At 39.3% G+C, this 18,198-nt stretch overlaps 2 protein-coding genes across 2 annotated transcripts; both read right to left on the bottom strand.

Annotated features, from left to right (window-relative positions):
- Positions 1-3,977: 3,977 nt before the first annotated feature.
- On the bottom strand, positions 3,978-6,374 carry LOC133575098 (xin actin-binding repeat-containing protein 1-like). The gene has a single exon (XM_061927572.2). The coding sequence runs from the start codon at positions 6,368-6,370 to the stop codon at positions 4,178-4,180; it is 2,193 nt and encodes a 730-aa protein (XP_061783556.2). The 5' UTR covers positions 6,371-6,374; the 3' UTR covers positions 3,978-4,177.
- On the bottom strand, positions 5,824-17,445 carry xirp1 (xin actin binding repeat containing 1). The gene is made up of 4 exons (XM_072912823.1): positions 17,364-17,445; positions 13,517-13,573; positions 6,383-10,801; positions 5,824-5,967 (listed from the first exon to the last, which is right to left on the bottom strand). The coding sequence occupies exons 3-4, from the start codon at positions 10,799-10,801 to the stop codon at positions 5,965-5,967; spliced, it is 4,422 nt and encodes a 1,473-aa protein (XP_072768924.1). The 5' UTR covers positions 13,517-13,573; positions 17,364-17,445; the 3' UTR covers positions 5,824-5,964.
- Between the last annotated feature and the right edge of the window lie 753 nt (positions 17,446-18,198).

Genomic DNA, 18,198 nt, shown 5'->3' with positions numbered 1-18,198 from the left:
TTCTGTCAGGCTATCATTTGTTTCACTAGTTAATATGTGGTCCAGGGTCACTGACTCTGTGATCAAAGTATCCTCATTGATGCTCTGCAGTGTGTTTGAGTTGTAAGCGAGAGCCCGGTCATCAGGGAAGGTGGATGATCGGTTAGTGGACGTTTCAGTTTGAACAGGTTGCTGGGTGCATAAACTGCTATTTGGGCTGACTATATCCAGATCAGACTCCTGAATGTACGTTAGGCTGTTTGACGTCTCGACCAGGCTTTGATTATCAGCCTGGTTGATAAAGTCTGGGGCGATCAGTTGCTCTGTCATGCCGAGCTCTCCATTTTCCGTCAGTCCTGGTTGAGAGTCAAGCAGACTAAAGCTTTCAGTAGGAACTGAAACTGTCAAATTTACAGGGTTGTCCCCAAAAAGCTCCTGAGAAACAAACTGATCAATATGTGTCTCTTGCGGAGGTTCTTGTTTGAGATCAACTATTGTGTTGTGGTCAATATGCCTTTCTTCTGGCTCAGCTTCAAAGACCTGAACGATGGGTGGATCAACCCCGCCCTCAGAAACCTCACTGTTTTCAATGGTCAATTCATGGTTTGACTCCTGAGAGCCATGATCATCAGTAGAAAGAAAGTCTTCAGAGTCAGCTGCTCTAGAATCAGCTGATGCTTTAATGGTAGCCCCACTGTTCTGATCATCAGTATGATCTGTTTGGACAGGTTCTGTCAGGCTATCATTTGTTTCACTAGTTAATATGTGGTCCAGGGTCACTGACTCTGTGATCAAAGTATCCTCATTCATGCTCTGCAGTGTGTTTGAGTTGGAAGGGAGAGCCCGGTCTTGAACTACACCGTTATCTTCCTGTTCCAGAGGTTTGACTTCACCCTCATTGAGCTCTTTCATTTTGTCATCACCATGTATTTTGTCTTTACTGTTCTTGTCTAAGGAGGTTTGAAAGAGTTTTGCCATGAGTCTACTGCCAGGCTTCTCATTTGCTTTCCTGACATTTTTTGCTTCAACCTTGTTTGTTTTCTCTGTCCCACTCACCGGGAAGAGCTTTGACAAAGGACTCTTTCCTTTGGACCAAGATCCCAGCCGGACTTTGGACCTGTCAGTCTGTTTCGCATAGCCCTTAAGAGCATGTGTTTTTGCAAGAACCTGTTCACTGTTGCTCTGATCGTTTTCTTGTGCCGAGTTTATCTTGTCATCCCTACTTTGGTTGCCTTCGGATGTCCTATCAGGTTTTGTCGGAGGAGTTGCATTTTTAAATGGCTCTTGTGTCATAAGAACTTGATTTGAGTTATCTTGGACAAAACTGACTTCTTCAACCGATTCAAGTGGCTGCACACCTCCATTCAAAACAGTAGGAACAATTGTGTCATTGGTTTGTAGGATTTCTTTACTTTTCTCCATCTCAACACCAGAATCTGTAGTGCTGGTGTCTCTTCCTGGCTTATGTGTACGCTGTAATGTCTGATCTAAGTAAGTTTTTCCACAGTTATCATTTGCACTATTGACTGTATCATTGCAAAGCTGCTTCGTTTGGTCTGATGAAGACACCAAACGAGTGAGATCCCCCTTTGTCGCACCTGAGGTCAGTTGAGGCCGATCGCGGTGAGTAACATCATCAACATTTGCCGCAAAACGTACAGACTTTCTTGTTTTTTTAGAACTAGCATCCAGTTTGTTTGAAGCTTTATCCAGGTTTGTTTCCATGACTTTTCTCCCACCTTCTAGAAGCGAAGAAGAAGAATGGGGAGATGTTGGAGGTATGATGACTTGAAAATGTGCAGGTTTTGAGAGATAACTTTTGGATTTTGGCTTCTCATATGAGTTATGGGCTATTGTCGGAGGTTTCTCCCTGACTTCTGACACAAGGGCATGTGTAGACTGTTTGACTCTATCTATTGGTTTCAAACCTGTTGTGTTTACATTCAGAAGTGGCTTTTTCTTCTCTGGAGGCCATTTCACTTTCAGTTTGCCCTTGACATCAACATTACTGCTGTAACTCATCTCAGTCGCGGACAACTTTCCACGGGCTTCAGGATTGCTTAAGCGGCTTTTTGTCGATTCGGGGCTAGCCGTCTTGTCGGTTTCATCGCTTCCTTTATCTTTTCTAAGCCAGCGGTCTTTATGCTGCATGTGCCCAAACCCCTCATCATAATTTCCCTTTCGTTTGAAAAGCTGCTGGAAGTGAGACATGCAGTAGAACTCGCCATAAAGAGAGGAGTAGTTGTGGATGCTGCAATAAAAAAGAATATCATTTTTAAATCAGAAAAATAACAAGATATGTGATATTTTTTTGAATCGGAACTTTTGGGTCAACAGAGATGTAATAGAAAGTTGATTTTGTTGAAACTTTGATTTTGAATTGTGTGCATTGATATTACGCAAACATCTCACCTCAGCTTCTTCTGGCAGTGTTTGCAGCAGAAACACTTCTTGTGCAGGATAAGTTTATTGGCCACCATTTTTTCCATTGGATACACTGGCGTCATACAGGCTGAACACATTTCCTTGACGGGTGGCAAAAACTACAACGATGGAGACGAATTATGGTGACACACTGAACATGGTTTTTGACACAACATGATAAGACCTAAACGTTGCACAGTTAGATAGTGCATGTTTGGTTGTATGTATGTATATTCTTGTATGTTTGTATCAAATTTGATTTCTTCTTGATGCGAATCAAATAATCATTTGTTTACAGTTTGATTTCAAAAACCTACTATACTACTCAATACTAAATAACATACATTGACCCTTAAACTGTGGGCACTAAACTAACTTAATTTAACACCCAATTTAAAATCACTAGAAGGCTTTTTGGAATTTCAAAAACTTAGATTTCTAAAACACCCACATAATGAATAGCACTGATTTTTCAAATCACTGATCAATATTCTTCTTTTAATTTCTTTTTCTTTCTTCTTTCTTTTGGGGCAGGGTCTCCTCCCCAACCCGGAAAAGGGTGAAGTGCCATCTCCGGGTTGGGGAGGAGACCCTGCCCCAAGTGGAAGAGTTCAGTTACCTCGGAGTCTTGTTCACGGGTGAGGGAAGAGTGAATCGTGAGATCGACAGGCGGATCGGTGCGGCGTCTTCAGTAATGCGGACGCTGTATCGATCTGTCGTGGTGAAGAAAGAGCTGAGCCGGAAGGCAACGCTCTCAATTTACCGGTCGATCTACGTTCCCATCCTCACCTATGGTCATGAGCTTTGGGTTATGACCGAAAGGACAAGATCACGGGTAAAATCGGCCGAAATGAGTTTCCTCCGTCGGGTGACGGGGCTCTCCCTTAGAGATAGGGTGAGAAGCTATGCCATCCGGGGGAAGCTCAAAGTAAAGCCGCTGCTCCTCCACATCGAGAGGAGCCAGATGAGGCGTTTTGGGCATCTGGTCAGGATGCCACCCAAACGCCTCCCTAGGGAGGTGTTTAGGGCACGTCCGACCGGTAGGAGGCCACGGGGAAGACCCAGGACACGTTGGGAAGACTATGTCTCCCGGCTGGCCTGGGAACGCCTCGGGATCCCCCGGGAGGAGCTGGACGAAGTGGCTGCCCCCGCGACCCGACCTCGGATAAGCGGAAGAAGATGGATGGATGGATGGATGGATCAATATGTTGATTTACATTTTCTTAAACTGCTGCGTCTCCATTGTAATCCTTTGGCGACCCCTGTAGGAGGTACGCCTCACCCTTTGCAAATGAAGTCTTTACCTTTCACTATTTTGCAGCCACCAGCGGAGCAGTTGGTAGTGTAAGTCATTTGGTCTAGTTTTCTGCCCTTACAGTCTGCAGAAAAAACTAAAACAAAAAAAGCATGTTCTTTTGTTTGTTTTTTGCAGAAACTAGTAAATCCATTCCATATGAATCAGCATTAATGTTAGTATTATAATTGTTTGAATACCCATCCATAAATGAAATACCATAGAACACACTAAGAACACACTTTCTTTCTAAAACTGTAATTTATTAAACAATTTACACAACACCTTACAGCTATTTTGTTTCATTTAAAATAATTGTACATTCTATAAGTACAGTATAAAATCCATAAGACATATGGTTTTTTTTAATACAAATTGAACATATCCATCACTACATAACATCAGATTTTATAATGAACAAAACTTGATAACACAAATGCAGTACGTAGTCCCCTAAAGACCGCTAAGGAGCAGGTTTGTTCAGTGTTCTTTGTTGGGTTGGCTAAACGGTACAAACACTTTCCCTTTCTTGTCCGTCTTACTCAGCTTCTCGTCCTTAGGGGGGAAACTAGATCTTTGCACTAATGGGGATGTCATGACTTCGTATCTGGTTGGGCTCCCGACCCCCTCAAACAGGGCAGCTGGCATACTGTCAGACTGTTTGGCAACAAATGTAGACTTCACAGAGGATACAAAAACGTTTCCAAAGCCATCGGTCTCTTTGTAGGTTTCACTGACAGTCTTTGTCCCGATGATTCCTGCAGGTTCCTTGGGAACTGTTTGCACCTCAAGCATGCTAACCTTATGCTTTGCTGGGCTGTTACCAGACTCATGGGCCGAATGACCTTCACAATTTTGACCTTTTTCCTCCAGTGCTGGTTTAAATGTGGACATAGTGGGCTTCTGTCGTTCAGCAGGCCTTCTGGCAGCGGAATGAATGGAGATAAATGACGGGGACGACTGGGAAGAAGACTGTCTGATGAGCTTGTTGTTGACTTGTCCAGGCGCTTCTTTCTTCGGAAGACTTGAGTTGCTGCGTAGGTTTGTCGTTTCTTTGCCTTGACCTGATTTGGCCTTGGTTAACGCAATGCTGATTTTCCTGACCTTGTTGGCAGGTTGAATATGTTGCTCCGCTATTAAAGACTCATCAAACAGTCCTGACAACCCAGCAATGTCTGCCTCCGATTTCAGGTTAGAGACCGAGTAGAGAGCCTTTTTGATCGCCTCTTCGATGTCAAGGAGCTTCGCCAAAGTCTGCTCCTTCAGATTTAATATCTCTTTACTTGCTTTTTCCAAATCCTCGTACGCAGTTTCGACCGAAGAAACACTTTCTAGATCATCATCCCGTGTCTCAGTTTCAACTTTCTTTTCCAGTTGTTTGCTTTGCTTTGAATTTTCATTTGGTGATGCCACCCAAGCGGGGACACTATCACAAACTGTCTTCAAAGAGCTGTCGTCCGCATTGCTGGTTCCTCCTTCAATCTCCTGCACCTGAGATAAGATTCCCTTGAGTTCCTCTCGTTTCCTGATATTTTCAAAGATTTCCATGGCTGCCTTTACGTTGCCTTTCATGATCTCATCCTTGTGCACAGAGAGCCTCTGTCGTCGCTCAACCGCCGTCTCTTTACCTTTCTTCTCTCTCAAAACAACTTTATTTTCATTTTCACCCTGTGGGAGCATTGGTCTGCAGTTTTGAGCGGGGGCTGTCTTTGAGGTCTGTTTCCCCAATTCAACCTTGTAATTTTTAACAATCTTTGTGGGTAAGAAATTGGCTTTTTTATTCTGGGTCTCACTTCCCGTTCTTTCAAAGTTCTTTAAAGTAGCTTGCAAGCTCATGTTCATTTCATGCTTTGCATTGTCTTCAGAATCCTTCATGCACTTTTGTATCTCCTCTGCTGCATTAATTCTCTGGATGACATTTCTCTCCATCTCCAATTCAGGTGTGTTTGACTTTGTCACTTGGTAGTCCGATTTATGTGCAGTTGTGGCCCCTGTGCCCTCAATTAACCGATTAGTGGGAAGTTGTGTGCATTGCTTTGCATCAGGATGAGTCCCTGCAGTGTTTTTTTTTGCTGGCGTCACGTTCACATCGTCTACAAACACAGGTTTAGTCAAGTGTGGCTTTGGTGGCAATGCCGGCTTCAGGTCCTGTGGTGTCTTTTGCAGGAGTGGAGCCTCAACCTCAGAACTGGACCTGTTAGAGCCTTTGTTTTCTACTGGGTAGCATGTGGGTTTCCATGCTGTGATGGATGGTTTCCCTTGACAGGTTACTGAAATTGAAGGAGACAATGTTGTGTCAGATGGAGGCACAGACACCACAACACCCCTCTCTGAACAAGCTCTTTCTGACTTCCTGTATAGCATTGCAGATTTAAAGTCTCCCTTGGAGACATTTACACTAGACCTCTCAAGCGATTGCAGCGCTAGGTGAACATTACCGCCTACAATGTCTTCTTTATCTTGGAGCCTCTGCTCGGTTGCAGCACTTTGCAGAGATCTAATTGCTGCCTTTACATCTCCTTTAATAACATCTTCTGACTCATTGTGTCCTGTTATTAGACCATTGCATTCATAGCTTACATAAGGTACATTATTACTGACTATAACTGCACTAAAATGAGATACATCTCCCTGTTGGCAAGCCTCTAAGGAACAATTTTCCAAATCTTTCATAGTATCACTAACCTTTGAATAAGTCTTGACTTGTTGACTCCTGGAGGAAGACGATTGCGTAACCACTGACGACCTTTCTTTTTGTGCAGAGACTTCCAGATTGTATATTTTTCCAGGAACAATGACTTCCCGCTCCAGATGCATGCTTTGCTGCTTGGCCAGTTCCAGGGACTTTTTAGCTGCTTTCACATCCCCACATATGATCATCTCTTTTTGGACTTGGGCTTCATCTGCTTCTGGACATTTACTTGACAAGTCCATATCATATATAGTTCCAGGTGTAAATACCTCCCGCTCTACGCACATGCTTTGTTGCTTTGCACGTTCTAAAGACTGCATTGTTGCCTTGACATCTCCCGCCACAATGTTCTCTTTTTCGACTACGATTTCTTGCTTTGCGGCAAGTTGTTGTTTGGCTGTTGAAACGTCGCCAGGAATGATTTCATCCTTAGGAACCGAGTTTTCCGCAATGAAGGCACACTCTGATATGAATACCTTTTTGGTGTTCTTTACATCCCCTGGTAGGACATCAGAAATAGTTCGCTCCACCAGCTCCTTTTGCTGACATAGACTCCTCTTAGCTTCCCTCACATCGCCCTGTACGATTTCAGTTTGCTCCTTGCTAAGAGTATTACAATCAGTTTCATCTTCTGATACCGCAGAATGAAGACTTTTCAGGTAATGCAGATCTCCTTTCTCAATGCAACTTTTGTACAGGTTGACATTCCCCTTTTCGTTTTCATCAATTCTGCATGATGCTGCTGTTTTTTGACTGTTGGCAGTGGCTAACAAATTTCCAATAGTCGACTTCACATCTCCTCTTTCAATAGCAGGACTTTGAGCTTTAGTTTCACTGTGGCTGCTGAGTAAATAGACAGACATCTCCGCTTGTCCCCCAGCAGTCTCTTGCATGAGGATCCCTTTCTTGACGTTTTTATCTTGAACAAGCATTTCGTCGATCATCTGAACTATGTCCTGTATTATTTGATCTCGCTCAAGGGTAATAGTTGTAGATGAATGATAGACTGGAAGTTCAACTTTGGTGGCAGTCACTTGTCCTTTCTCCGCTTCTTTGAGAAGAGTAACCTGTGGGTTGGTTGGTTTTAGTAGGAGCTGTAGCATGATGTTTCTAAGGTTGCCCTCAACAACCTCCTCCTTCTGAATTTGGACTTCATTTGTGTTTCCAAGTTGGAATTTTGCCATGGTAACATTTCGACCTTCATTTGCTTCAACTATGATACCACCTGAGTGAATTAAATGCAGTTCACTTAAGTATACCACTGTGTCAGTGACACTACTGGAGGTGATTTTGTCCAGTGGGGTTGTCTCAAAGAGCCAGGTTGTGCACTTCACATCAGCTTTTGGTATCGTTTCCTCAGTACCTTGGAATGAAGTTTCTTCTTGCTGCTTGATTTTGTCCAGTGGCTGTGATTCAAACATCCAAGTACAGCGTTTCACATCTCCTTTCTGGCTGTCTTCTCTGTAGACCGTTTTGACTGGACCTTGCTCTTGATGTTCTCCCCTGAGCGTGTCGACGTTTTGATTCTCGAAGAGCCAGGTGGAGGTCCTGACATCTCCACGCTGAATGTCGGTGACACTAACCATCCTTACAAACTTGTTGTTGGATTCCTCAGATTCAAATATCTTTTTATTGAGCTGCACATTACAGCTCCCAAAGTCGTCAATGACCTTGACAGAAGGTTCCTCTCGACAGGTAAGGGAGTCCAGTGGTTGTGTTTCAAACTTCCATCTGGCTGATTTGACATCTCCCTTCTCGACATCCTCTTGAGTGACAGCTCTGATCACATAAATTTCATTCTCTGCCTTGATGGACTCAAGGGGCTTAGTCTCAAACATCCATCTGGCTCCTCTTACATCACCGCTCAATATCTCCTCCTTTTGCACAGTTGTCACCTCATGAAACTCTCCCTCTTTGTCCCTAATGGCATACAGTGGCAGGGACTCGAACATCATGGTGCTAGACTTCACGTCAATATCCCCCATAGGTTCTTCCACACCGATTGATTTTTGTTCAAGAGGTTGATCGTGGATTTTATCCAGTGAGGAGGTTTCAAATATAAACTTCTTGTTCTTTACGTCCCCACTCACATCTTCAATTACTCTCTGGATGTTTGCATCGTCATTGTCCTTATTGATCGTGTTCATGGGACAGTTCTCAAACAACCATGTAAATTTATGTACTGATCCCTTTTGGATGTTATCATCATTTTGTTCATCGTATGCCATCTCTGATCCGATTTCATCAAGGGACCGGGATTCAAAAAGTTCTTTGACTCTCGAGACATCTCCTGATTGAACGTTAACTTGACTGACACATCTTACATCTTGGTCTGAATATGTGCCATTTCCAATTTTGTCCAGGGTCTCTGTCTCAATCAGATGTTTGACTGTTTGACCACCCGCCTCAGATTTTACTGAATTCTGTATGGTGTCACAGAGCTTCAGATTGTACTCGCCATCCTCTTTGATGGTGTCTAATGGCTGGGATTCAAAAAGCCATGTAATGGACTTGACACTGGGGTTGTCGATGGCCTCTGTGTCCTTAACTTTTTCTGATTTGTCGTACAGAATGTCCATTGGTCGTGTCTCAAAAAGCCATTTGCATGTCTTGACATTGCCTTTCCGGGGCTCCGTTTCAAGAGAGCGACTTGGCTCCGTCTGGTTGAACTTGGAATGAATCCCATCTATTGTCTGGGTTTCAAAAAGCCACTTTGCCAACTTGACATCCCCCATTGTGTCCTCCTCTCTTGTGATGCCTTTGATTACCTCAACATTTTCCTTTCCTTCTGTGAGCTCATTCAAAAGCTTGGTCTCAAACATCCACTTGTAGTTCTGAACCTTGCCCTTGATGAATTCCTCACGGTTGACAGTTGTTATCTTGTAGAAGTTTCCAGAGCTGTCTTTTATGGCATACAAAGGAGCATCTTCCTGCATGGCATTTTCTGGTGTGACATTTTCTTTGTCACAGTTCTCATCAGAAGGAGTGATTCTACTCAAAGGGATTGTTTCAAAAAGTTGCTTGAATCCTCGAACATCACCTTTTTCAATCTCTTGTTCTTTTACTGAGATGCTCTTTCCGGCACTGCCACTCTCAAATATGATCTTTTTGTCTTTTACCGCTCCCTTTTCATCGGCTGAAAGGGTAACTTTTTCCAAACAGCCAACTTCATAGCTATCATTCAGAGTCTCCATTGGTTGAGTTTCAAACAGCCACAGGGAGGTCTTTACATCCCCCCCAATGATGTTTTCCCTTTCCAAACTCTTTTCCTCTGCATTTCCTCTTAGTGTTGCCAACGGTTGCATCTCAAAGAGCTTCGTCTTGTTGGTGACATCCACTTCTCCCGTGCACTCAGCTATTGATCCCTCAAACTTGTCCACGACAACTTCTTCTATGGCGTCAAAGGACTGAGTTTCAAACATCCACCTTTTTCTGTCCGTTCCACCTCTGTGGCCCTCCTCCAGGGAAATACCCCGAATTATTTTCACTCCATCGGTTCCCTTACTAATCAGGTCCAAAGGCTGAGTTTCAAATAACCAACGGGTAGAGCTCGTGTTGCCGTTTCTGATCTCCTCCCTGCAGATGGATTTGATTGAATGGATATTGCCACTTTTGTCCCTGATGGCACAGCGAGGTTCTGCCTGGAAGAGTTTCACAGTCTTCTGGACATCTCCTTTTTGTTCCTGGAGCTCAGACTTCAGTTTCAAGAAATTCTGGTCTTCTATTGAGTTGCAGCGTCCCAAGTCACTGAGTGGTTTAGTCTCAAAGAGCAGCCGAGTCCCGCAAACATCTCCCGGCTGGATGGCCTCTTTCAGCACGGCTTCAACAAGCTCTCCGTCTTCTGTTCTATGAAGGGAATCTAAGGGCTGGGTTTCAAACAACCAGGTGGATGTTCTTACATCCCCCCGGACAGAGTTCTGCCTTTCTGCACGTTTCTGCTGTCCTCTATCACTATGCTCAAACATGGAGGAGGTCCCTCGGACATTTCCACCTGTTATGTCCTCCTCATCCAGCAACTTCTTGGTCGCGTGAGGATCCCCAATACTATCCAGGTTCCAGTTTTCAAAGATCCACCTCATTGATTGCACTTCACACTGATTAGCTGCATCCGCTGCATCAGTGTCTTCTAGCTGCACCGCCTTCATGATCTCATCGTCCACACCATCACCCAGATCTCCCAGGATGTCCGGGTGGATGTGTTTGAAGATCCTCTTCAGTTCCGTCTTCTGCCTTTGCTGGTAGTATGTGGAGAAGGTTTCCCTAGGTGGCGGTAAGGGGAGGCTATTTAATGCCGAGGGCCCTTCATAGTCAAGGGGCCTGGCTGGCACAGGTGGGGGAGGTGGTGGGAGAGGCAGGTCATCTTCATCATGAGATGATTGTGAAACCGTGACTTTCCTGGCTGCCTCAGCCATCTTTAAATGAGAAACACAACAGAACATGCAACAATGTCAGTAATCAGTCAGTAGGACCAAACTTAAACGACATGCATATGTTTAGATGGCATGCATGTATATGTGAATCCATACATTACCTTTTTCTAAGCTCACTTGATGTTTTTCACTGCAAACCATCCTCTGCCACACCAAGGTTAAGAAAAAAAACTACACACAGCTGTTAGTTGATCATGGGTGTATTCAAAAGTGCTCTGTCTTTTTGCTCTATTCACAAAAGTTATTTTTGTCAACTAGGGTTGTACGGTATACCGGTATTAGTATTGTACCGCGATACTGATGAATTAATATCATTAATGTCATTGCTGGTTTTACGAGCAGAGGGGCATGTTCGGCAGCGCACAATCACTGAGTACTTACAAGCAGACACAGTGTGTAGACAGAAAAGGGAGAACGGACGCATTTTGGCTTAAAAAATAAAGATAAAGGTGAAGTTATAACACTGAAACGCCCTCAGGAAGAGGTGCTTTAAGACATGGCTAGCTAGCGGCTAAAGTCCAACCCCAGTCGGCAGTGTTTTAGCTACTTCTAAATCACTAATCCTGGTCTCCATGGCGACAAATAAAGTACGTTTCTTACAAGTATCATCCATGCAGGACGAGGAATAGCTAAACATGTTTCACTACACATCGTAGCTCACCGACGTCAAAATGTCAACAAACGCCATTGGTGGATCTACACCTAACATCCACTGTAATGATACCAAGTACAGGATCGTATCTAGTCGATACTTCTATGATTATGTCGATATTTTTTGCCATCACAACATCTTTTTTAAATTTATATTATGTTTATAAACTCAGTAAAAACGTCCCTGGACACATGAGGACTTTGAATATGACCAATGTATGATCCTGTAACTACTTGGTATCGGATTGATGCCTAAATTTGTGGTAGCACCCAAAACTAATGTAAAGTATCCAAACAACAGAAGAATAAGTGATTATTACATTTTAATAGAAGTGTAGATAGAACATGTTAAAAGAGAAAGTAAGCAGATATTAACAGTAAATGAACAAGTAGATTGATAATTCATTTTCTACCACTTGTCCTTAATAATGTTGACAAAATAATAGGTAGATAAATGACACAATATGTTACTGCATATGTCAGCGGATTAAATTAGGAGCCTTTGTTTGTTTACTTACTACTAAAAGACAAGTTGTCTAGTATGTTCACTATTTTATTTAAGGACTAAATGGCAATAATAAACATGTTTAATGTACCCTAAGATTTGTTGTTAAAATAAAGCCAATAATGCCATTTTTTTGTGGTCCCCTTTATTTAGAAAAGTATCCAAAAGTACCGAAAAGTATCAAAATAATTTTGGTACCAGTACCAAAATATTGGTATCGGCACAACACTATTGTCAACATGTCGTATTGTTGCGAACTATCGATGTAGACTTACTGCCATCATTTTTCATTTTTATAAGGGTTGGGCTTTTTATTTTTTGTCTCTTTAGGCTGGTTTGTTTTAGTAGTGCTATTTTGTTCTGTATATTTTTAAATCAAATTATATATTATCTAATTTCACCTATTTGAGGTAAAAATATTTTTTGCAAACCAGTAATTATAGTCTGCAAATGATGTGTTGTTGTTGAGTGTCTAGAGCTCGGCAGAGTAACCGTGTAATACACTTCCATATCAGTAGGTGGCAGCCGGTAGCTAATTGCTTTGTAGATGTCGGAAACAGCGGGAGGCAGGGTGCAGGTAAAAAAGGTGTCTAATGCTTAAACCAAAAATAAACAAAAGGTGAGTGCCCGTAAGAAAAGGCAATGAAGCTTAGGGAAGGCTATGCAGAACGAAACTAAAAACTGAACTGGCTACAAAGTAAACAAAAACAGAATGCTGGACGACAGCCAAGACTTACTGTGGAACAATGTAAATCCGAACATGACATGACAATCAACAATGTCCCCACAAAGAAGGATAAAAACAACTGAAATATTCTTGATTGCTAAAACAAAGTAGAACCGGGAAATATCGCTCAAAGGAAGACATGAAACTGCTACAGGAAAATACCGAAAAAAGAGAAAAAGCCACCAAAATAGGAGCGCAAGACAAGAACTAAAACACTACACACAGGAAAACAGCAAAAAACTCAAAATAAGTCAAGGTGTGATGTGACAGGTGGTGACGTACACCTACTTTGAGACAAGAGCTATATTGATGCATGCTTGGTTATGGTTTAAAGTCATATCCGACAATTGCGACAACGACTTTTTACTGTCAACTGAGCTTCGTTTTTTTAACGATTCCTGCGAAAAATGTTGAAAAAACTGCTTTAGAGTAGTCCGTGTACAGCTTGCATAGCGCTACGGATCTACCGGTGGGACCTGAAAAATTAGAATACCCCGCAAAAGTTCATTGGCTACCCCTGTGGTAAATTTTAAATGTGCTCTATAAATAAAGTTGATTTGATTTGATTTGATTTAATGTCAGCGATTCCACTTCATATGTGAAATTAATGAATTGAAATGAGGGATGAGTTTTCTCTAGTCGCATGTTACTTCAAAGCGGGACATTATTGTAAAAATCTAAGCATTATAATATTTATAATTGTCATATATCATATCAGTCTACGCATGATGCTATATGTGAAGTTGCATGTCAGGCAAGCAAAGAGTGAGTTACACTGCACACAAACACAGATTGTGAATAAAAAGTCAATTACCTTGTTGCTTTTAGTCCTTGGTCCTTGAATCCTCGCACCTGAAGTACCAGTCGGTCCCTGTTCAGGAACAGAAAAGTGACATTTGGATTAGCTTCGATCCTGGGCCGGTCCCTGGTATAATCCCCCTATACCCAATCCAATCCAATCCACTTTATTTATTATATAGTACTTTTTTTTTTTTAAATAGAAGTTTGACCAAGTGCTGCACAGAAGTTGTGAAGTGAAGTGAATTATATTTATATAGCGCTTTTCTCTAGTGACTCAAAGCGCTTTACATAGTGAAACCCAATATCTAAGTTACATTCTTAAACCAGTGTGGGTGGCACCTGGAGAAAGTGGGTGAAGTGTCTTGCCCAAGGACACAACAGCTGTGACTAGGATGGCAGAAGCGGGGATCGAACCTGGAACCCTCAGGTTGCTGGCACGGCATGCTTTGTAATGGATTTAAATGGGTGTCATTTTCAATTTTTGGGGGGCGCACAAACGTTTTTTTATAATATCCACAAAGTTCAGTGAGCAGGTTGTGTTACGTGCGACCATGACTCTTTTTTTTTTTTTTGGTTGTTGCACCATGACTAGGGAAGGTTGTTTGCATTGGGTCATATAAGCAAATGCTGAAAATTGTTTGGATGAATAAGTAATCATAATTTTCATGTAGGGTTTAACTTGCACTTACAGATGTAGTGACAAACTGCAGTTACTGACAGTGGTTTTCTGAAGTGTACCTGAGCCCATGTGGTGATATCCTTTACGCACTGATGTCGCTTTTTGATGCAGTACCGCCTGAGGGATCCAAGGTCCGTAATATCATCGCTTACATGCAGTGATTTCTCAAGATTCTCTGAACCTTTTGATGATATTATGAACCGTAGATGGTGAAATCCCTAAATTCCTTGCAATAGCTGGTTGAGAAATGTTGTTCTTAAACTGTTGGACAATTTGCTTCACAAAGTGGTGACCCTCGCCCCGTCCTTGTTTGTGAACGACTGAGCATTTCATGGAAGCTGCTTTTATACCCAATCATGGCACCCACCTGTTCCCAATTACCCTGTTCACCGGTGGGATGTTCCAAATAAGTGTTTGATTAACCATTCCTCCACTTTCTCAGTCTTTTTTGCCACTTGTGCCAGCTTTTTTGAAACATGTCGCAGGCATCAAATTCCAAATGAGCTAATATTTGCAAAAAAAAAAACATTAAATATCTTGTCTTTGCAGTCTATTCAATTGAATATAAGTTGAAAAAGATTTGCAAATCATTGTATTCTGTTTTTGTTTACCATTTACCGGTACACAACTTCAACTTCACTAGATTTTGGGGTTTGTACATTATTTCTTGATATCTAATTATAAACGTGATTGAACTGCGTTTTTGTTTAGGGCCCGGGCCAACTTTCATAACTTAAAGAAAAATACACACTTCCATCTTTTTGTAATAAATCTGTTTTAGAAAAATGTTATCTACCGTAAAATGTTGTAAAAAAAATCTTTAAAAAACACTATATTTTACAGTAAAATTTTGTAAATTTTAAGTTTTTACTGTCAGAACCAAAAAAACAGTGGTACTGTTTTTCCATTTATCGTAAAATGTTGTAAAAATCTTTAAAAGACACTATATTTTACAGTAAAATGTTGTAAATTTTAAGTTTTTACTGTAAGAACCAAAAAAACAGTGGTACTGTTTTTCCATTTACCGTAAAATGTTGTAAAAATCTTTAAAAAACACTATATTTTACAGTAAAATATTGTAAATTTTAAATTTTTACTGTCAGAACCAAAAAAAAACATGGTACTGTTTTTCCATTTACCGTAAAATGTTGTAAAAAAAAATCTTTAAAAAACACTATATTTTACAGTAAAATTTAGTAAATTTTAAGTTTTTACTGTCAGAACCAAAAAAACAGTGGTACTGTTTTTCCATTTATCGTAAAATGTTGTAAAAATCTTTAAAAGACACTATATTTTACAGTAAAATGTTGTAAATTTTAAGTTTTTCCTGTAAAAACCAAAAAAACAGTGGTACTGTTTTTCCATTTACCGTAAAATGTTGTAAAAATCTTTAAAAAACACTATATTTTACAGTAAAATATTGTAAATTTAAAATGTTTACTGTCAGAACCAAAAAAAAACATGGTACTGTTTTTCCATTTACCGTAAAATGTTGTAAAATTCTTTAAAAAAAACACTATATTTTACAGTAAAATATTGTACATTTTAAGTTTTTACTGTCAGAACCAAAAAAAACATGGTACTGTTTTTCCATTTACCGTAAAATGTTGTACAAATCTTTAAAAAACACTATATTTTACAGTAACATTTTGTAAATTTTACGTTTTTACTGTCAGAACCAAAAAAACAGTGGTACTGTTTTTCCCTTTATCATAAAATGTTGTAAAAATCTTTAAAAAAAAAAACCCACTATATTTTACAGTAAAATTTCGTAATTTTTTGTTTTTACTGTCAGAACCAAAAAAACAGTTGTACTGTTTTTCCATTTACCATAAAATGTTGTAAAAATCTTTAAAAACACTATATTTTACAGTAAAATGTTGTAAATTTTAAGTTTTTACTGTCAGAACAAAAAAAAACATGGTACAGTTTATCCATTTACCGTAAAATGTTGTAAAAATCTTTAAAAACACTATATTTTACAGTAAAATATTGTACATTTTAAGTTTTTACTGTCAGAACCAAAAAAACAGTGGTACTGTTTTTCCATTTATCGTAAAATGTTGTAAAAATCTTTAAAAGACACTATATTTTACAGTAAAATGTTGGAATTTTTAAGTTTTTACTGTAAGAACCAAAAAAACAGTGGTACTGTTTTTCCATTTATCTTAAAATGTTGTAAAAATCTTTTTAAAAAAAAAACTACTATATTTTACAGTAAAATTTTGTAAATTTTAGTTTTTACTGTCAGAACCAAAAAAAACATGGTACTGTTTTTTCATTTACCGTAAAATGTTGTACAAATCTTTAAAAAAAACAAACAATATATTTTACAGTAAAATTTTGTAAATTTTTGTTTTTACTGTCAGAACCAAAAAAACAGTCGTACTGTTTTTCCATTTACTGTAAAATGTTGTAAAAATCTTTAAAAACACTATATTCTACAGTAAAATATTGTAAATTTTAAGTTTTTACAGTCAGAACCAAAAAAAACATGGTACTGTTTATCCATTTACCGTAAGATTTTGTAAAAATCTTTAAAAAACACTATATTTTACAGTAAAATATTGTACATTTTAAGTTTTTACTGTCGGAACCAAAAACACAGTGGTACTGTTTTTCCATTTACCGTAAAATGTTGTAAAAATCTTTAAAACCCCCCACTATATTTTACAGTAAAATTTTGTAATTTTTAGTTTTTACTGTCAGAACCAAAAAAACAGTCGTACTGTTTTTACATTTACCGTAAAATGTTGTAAAAATCTTTAAAAAACACTATATTTTACAGTAAAATATTGTAAATTTTAAGTTTTTACTGTCAGAACCAAAAAAAACATGGTACTGTTTTTCCATTTACCGTAAAATGATGTAAAAATCTTTAAAAAACACTATATTTTACAGTAAAATATTTTAAATTTTAGGTTTTTACTGTCAGAACCAAAAAAAACATGGTACTGTTTTTCCATTTACCGTAAAATGTACAAATCTTTAAAAAACACTATATTTTACAGTGAAATTTTGTAAATTTTAAGTTTTTACTGTCTGAACCAAAAAAACTACTCAACAGTTAAGCTCTAATTTGCCGTCCAGGTCCCTTTGACAGATAACGGTGGCCCTTTCCTATTGAAGCCCTATAGGGCCCAGAGCGTGTTGAGGAATGCGAGGCATTTCAGGAACTTACCGGTTGTGTTGAACCTCCAATGGAGTCAATGGATGCCGCTCTTGACAGATAGAGAGCTGACCTTTCTCTAACAGAGAAGCGAGTCAATTGTGTGGATAGGACGCCCGCCTTGGTCAGTGATGGATCATGTCTGTCATCTGCAAAGACAAAAATAATAAATACATCAAAACCCATGTTAGATTAATTTTTGTGTAGAAAACCAAATCATTCACACAATAATAAGTTGAATAAATAGATTAATTTTGGTGCAGAAAACCAAAGCATTCACACAATAATAAGGTGAATAAAAAGATTAACTTTGGTGTAGAAAACCAAAGGAATAGATGAATTTTGGTGTAGAAAACTAAAGCATTCACACAATAATAAGTTGAATAAAAAGATGAATTTTGGTGTAGAAAACCAAAGGAATTCACTCAATAATAAGTTGAATAAATAGATTAATTTTGGTGTAGAAAACCAAAGCATTCACAGGATAATAAGTTGAATAAGTAGATGAATTTTGGTGTAGAAAACCCAAGGAATTCACACAATAATAAATTGAATAAATATATGAATTTTGGTGTAGAAAACCAAAGAATTCACACAATAAGTTGAATGAATAGAGGAATTTTGGTGTAGAAAACCAGAGCATTCACACAATAAGTTGAATACATAGATTAATTTTGGTGTAGAAAACCAAAGGAATTTACAAAATAATAAGTTGAATAAATAGATGAATTTTGGTGTAGAAAACCAAAGCATTCACAGAATAATAAGTTGAATAAATAAATGAATTTTTGGTGTAGAAAACCAAAGCATTCACAGAATAATAAGATGATAAACAGATGAATTTTGG

The sequence above is a fragment of the Nerophis lumbriciformis genome, linkage group LG03 (assembly GCF_033978685.3).
Source record: "Nerophis lumbriciformis linkage group LG03, RoL_Nlum_v2.1, whole genome shotgun sequence".
Classification (NCBI taxonomy): Eukaryota; Metazoa; Chordata; class Actinopteri; order Syngnathiformes; family Syngnathidae; genus Nerophis; species Nerophis lumbriciformis.
This window is presented reverse-complemented; position numbering and strand designations above follow the sequence as displayed.

Excerpts from the sequence above, each read along its gene's own strand:
- LOC133575098 (XM_061927572.2), bottom strand. The coding sequence starts at position 6,370 with ATGAAAGATTTGGAAAATTGTTCCTTAGAGGCTTGCCAACAGGGAGAT.
- xirp1 (XM_072912823.1), bottom strand. The coding sequence starts at position 10,801 with ATGGCTGAGGCAGCCAGGAAAGTCACGGTTTCACAATCATCTCATGAT.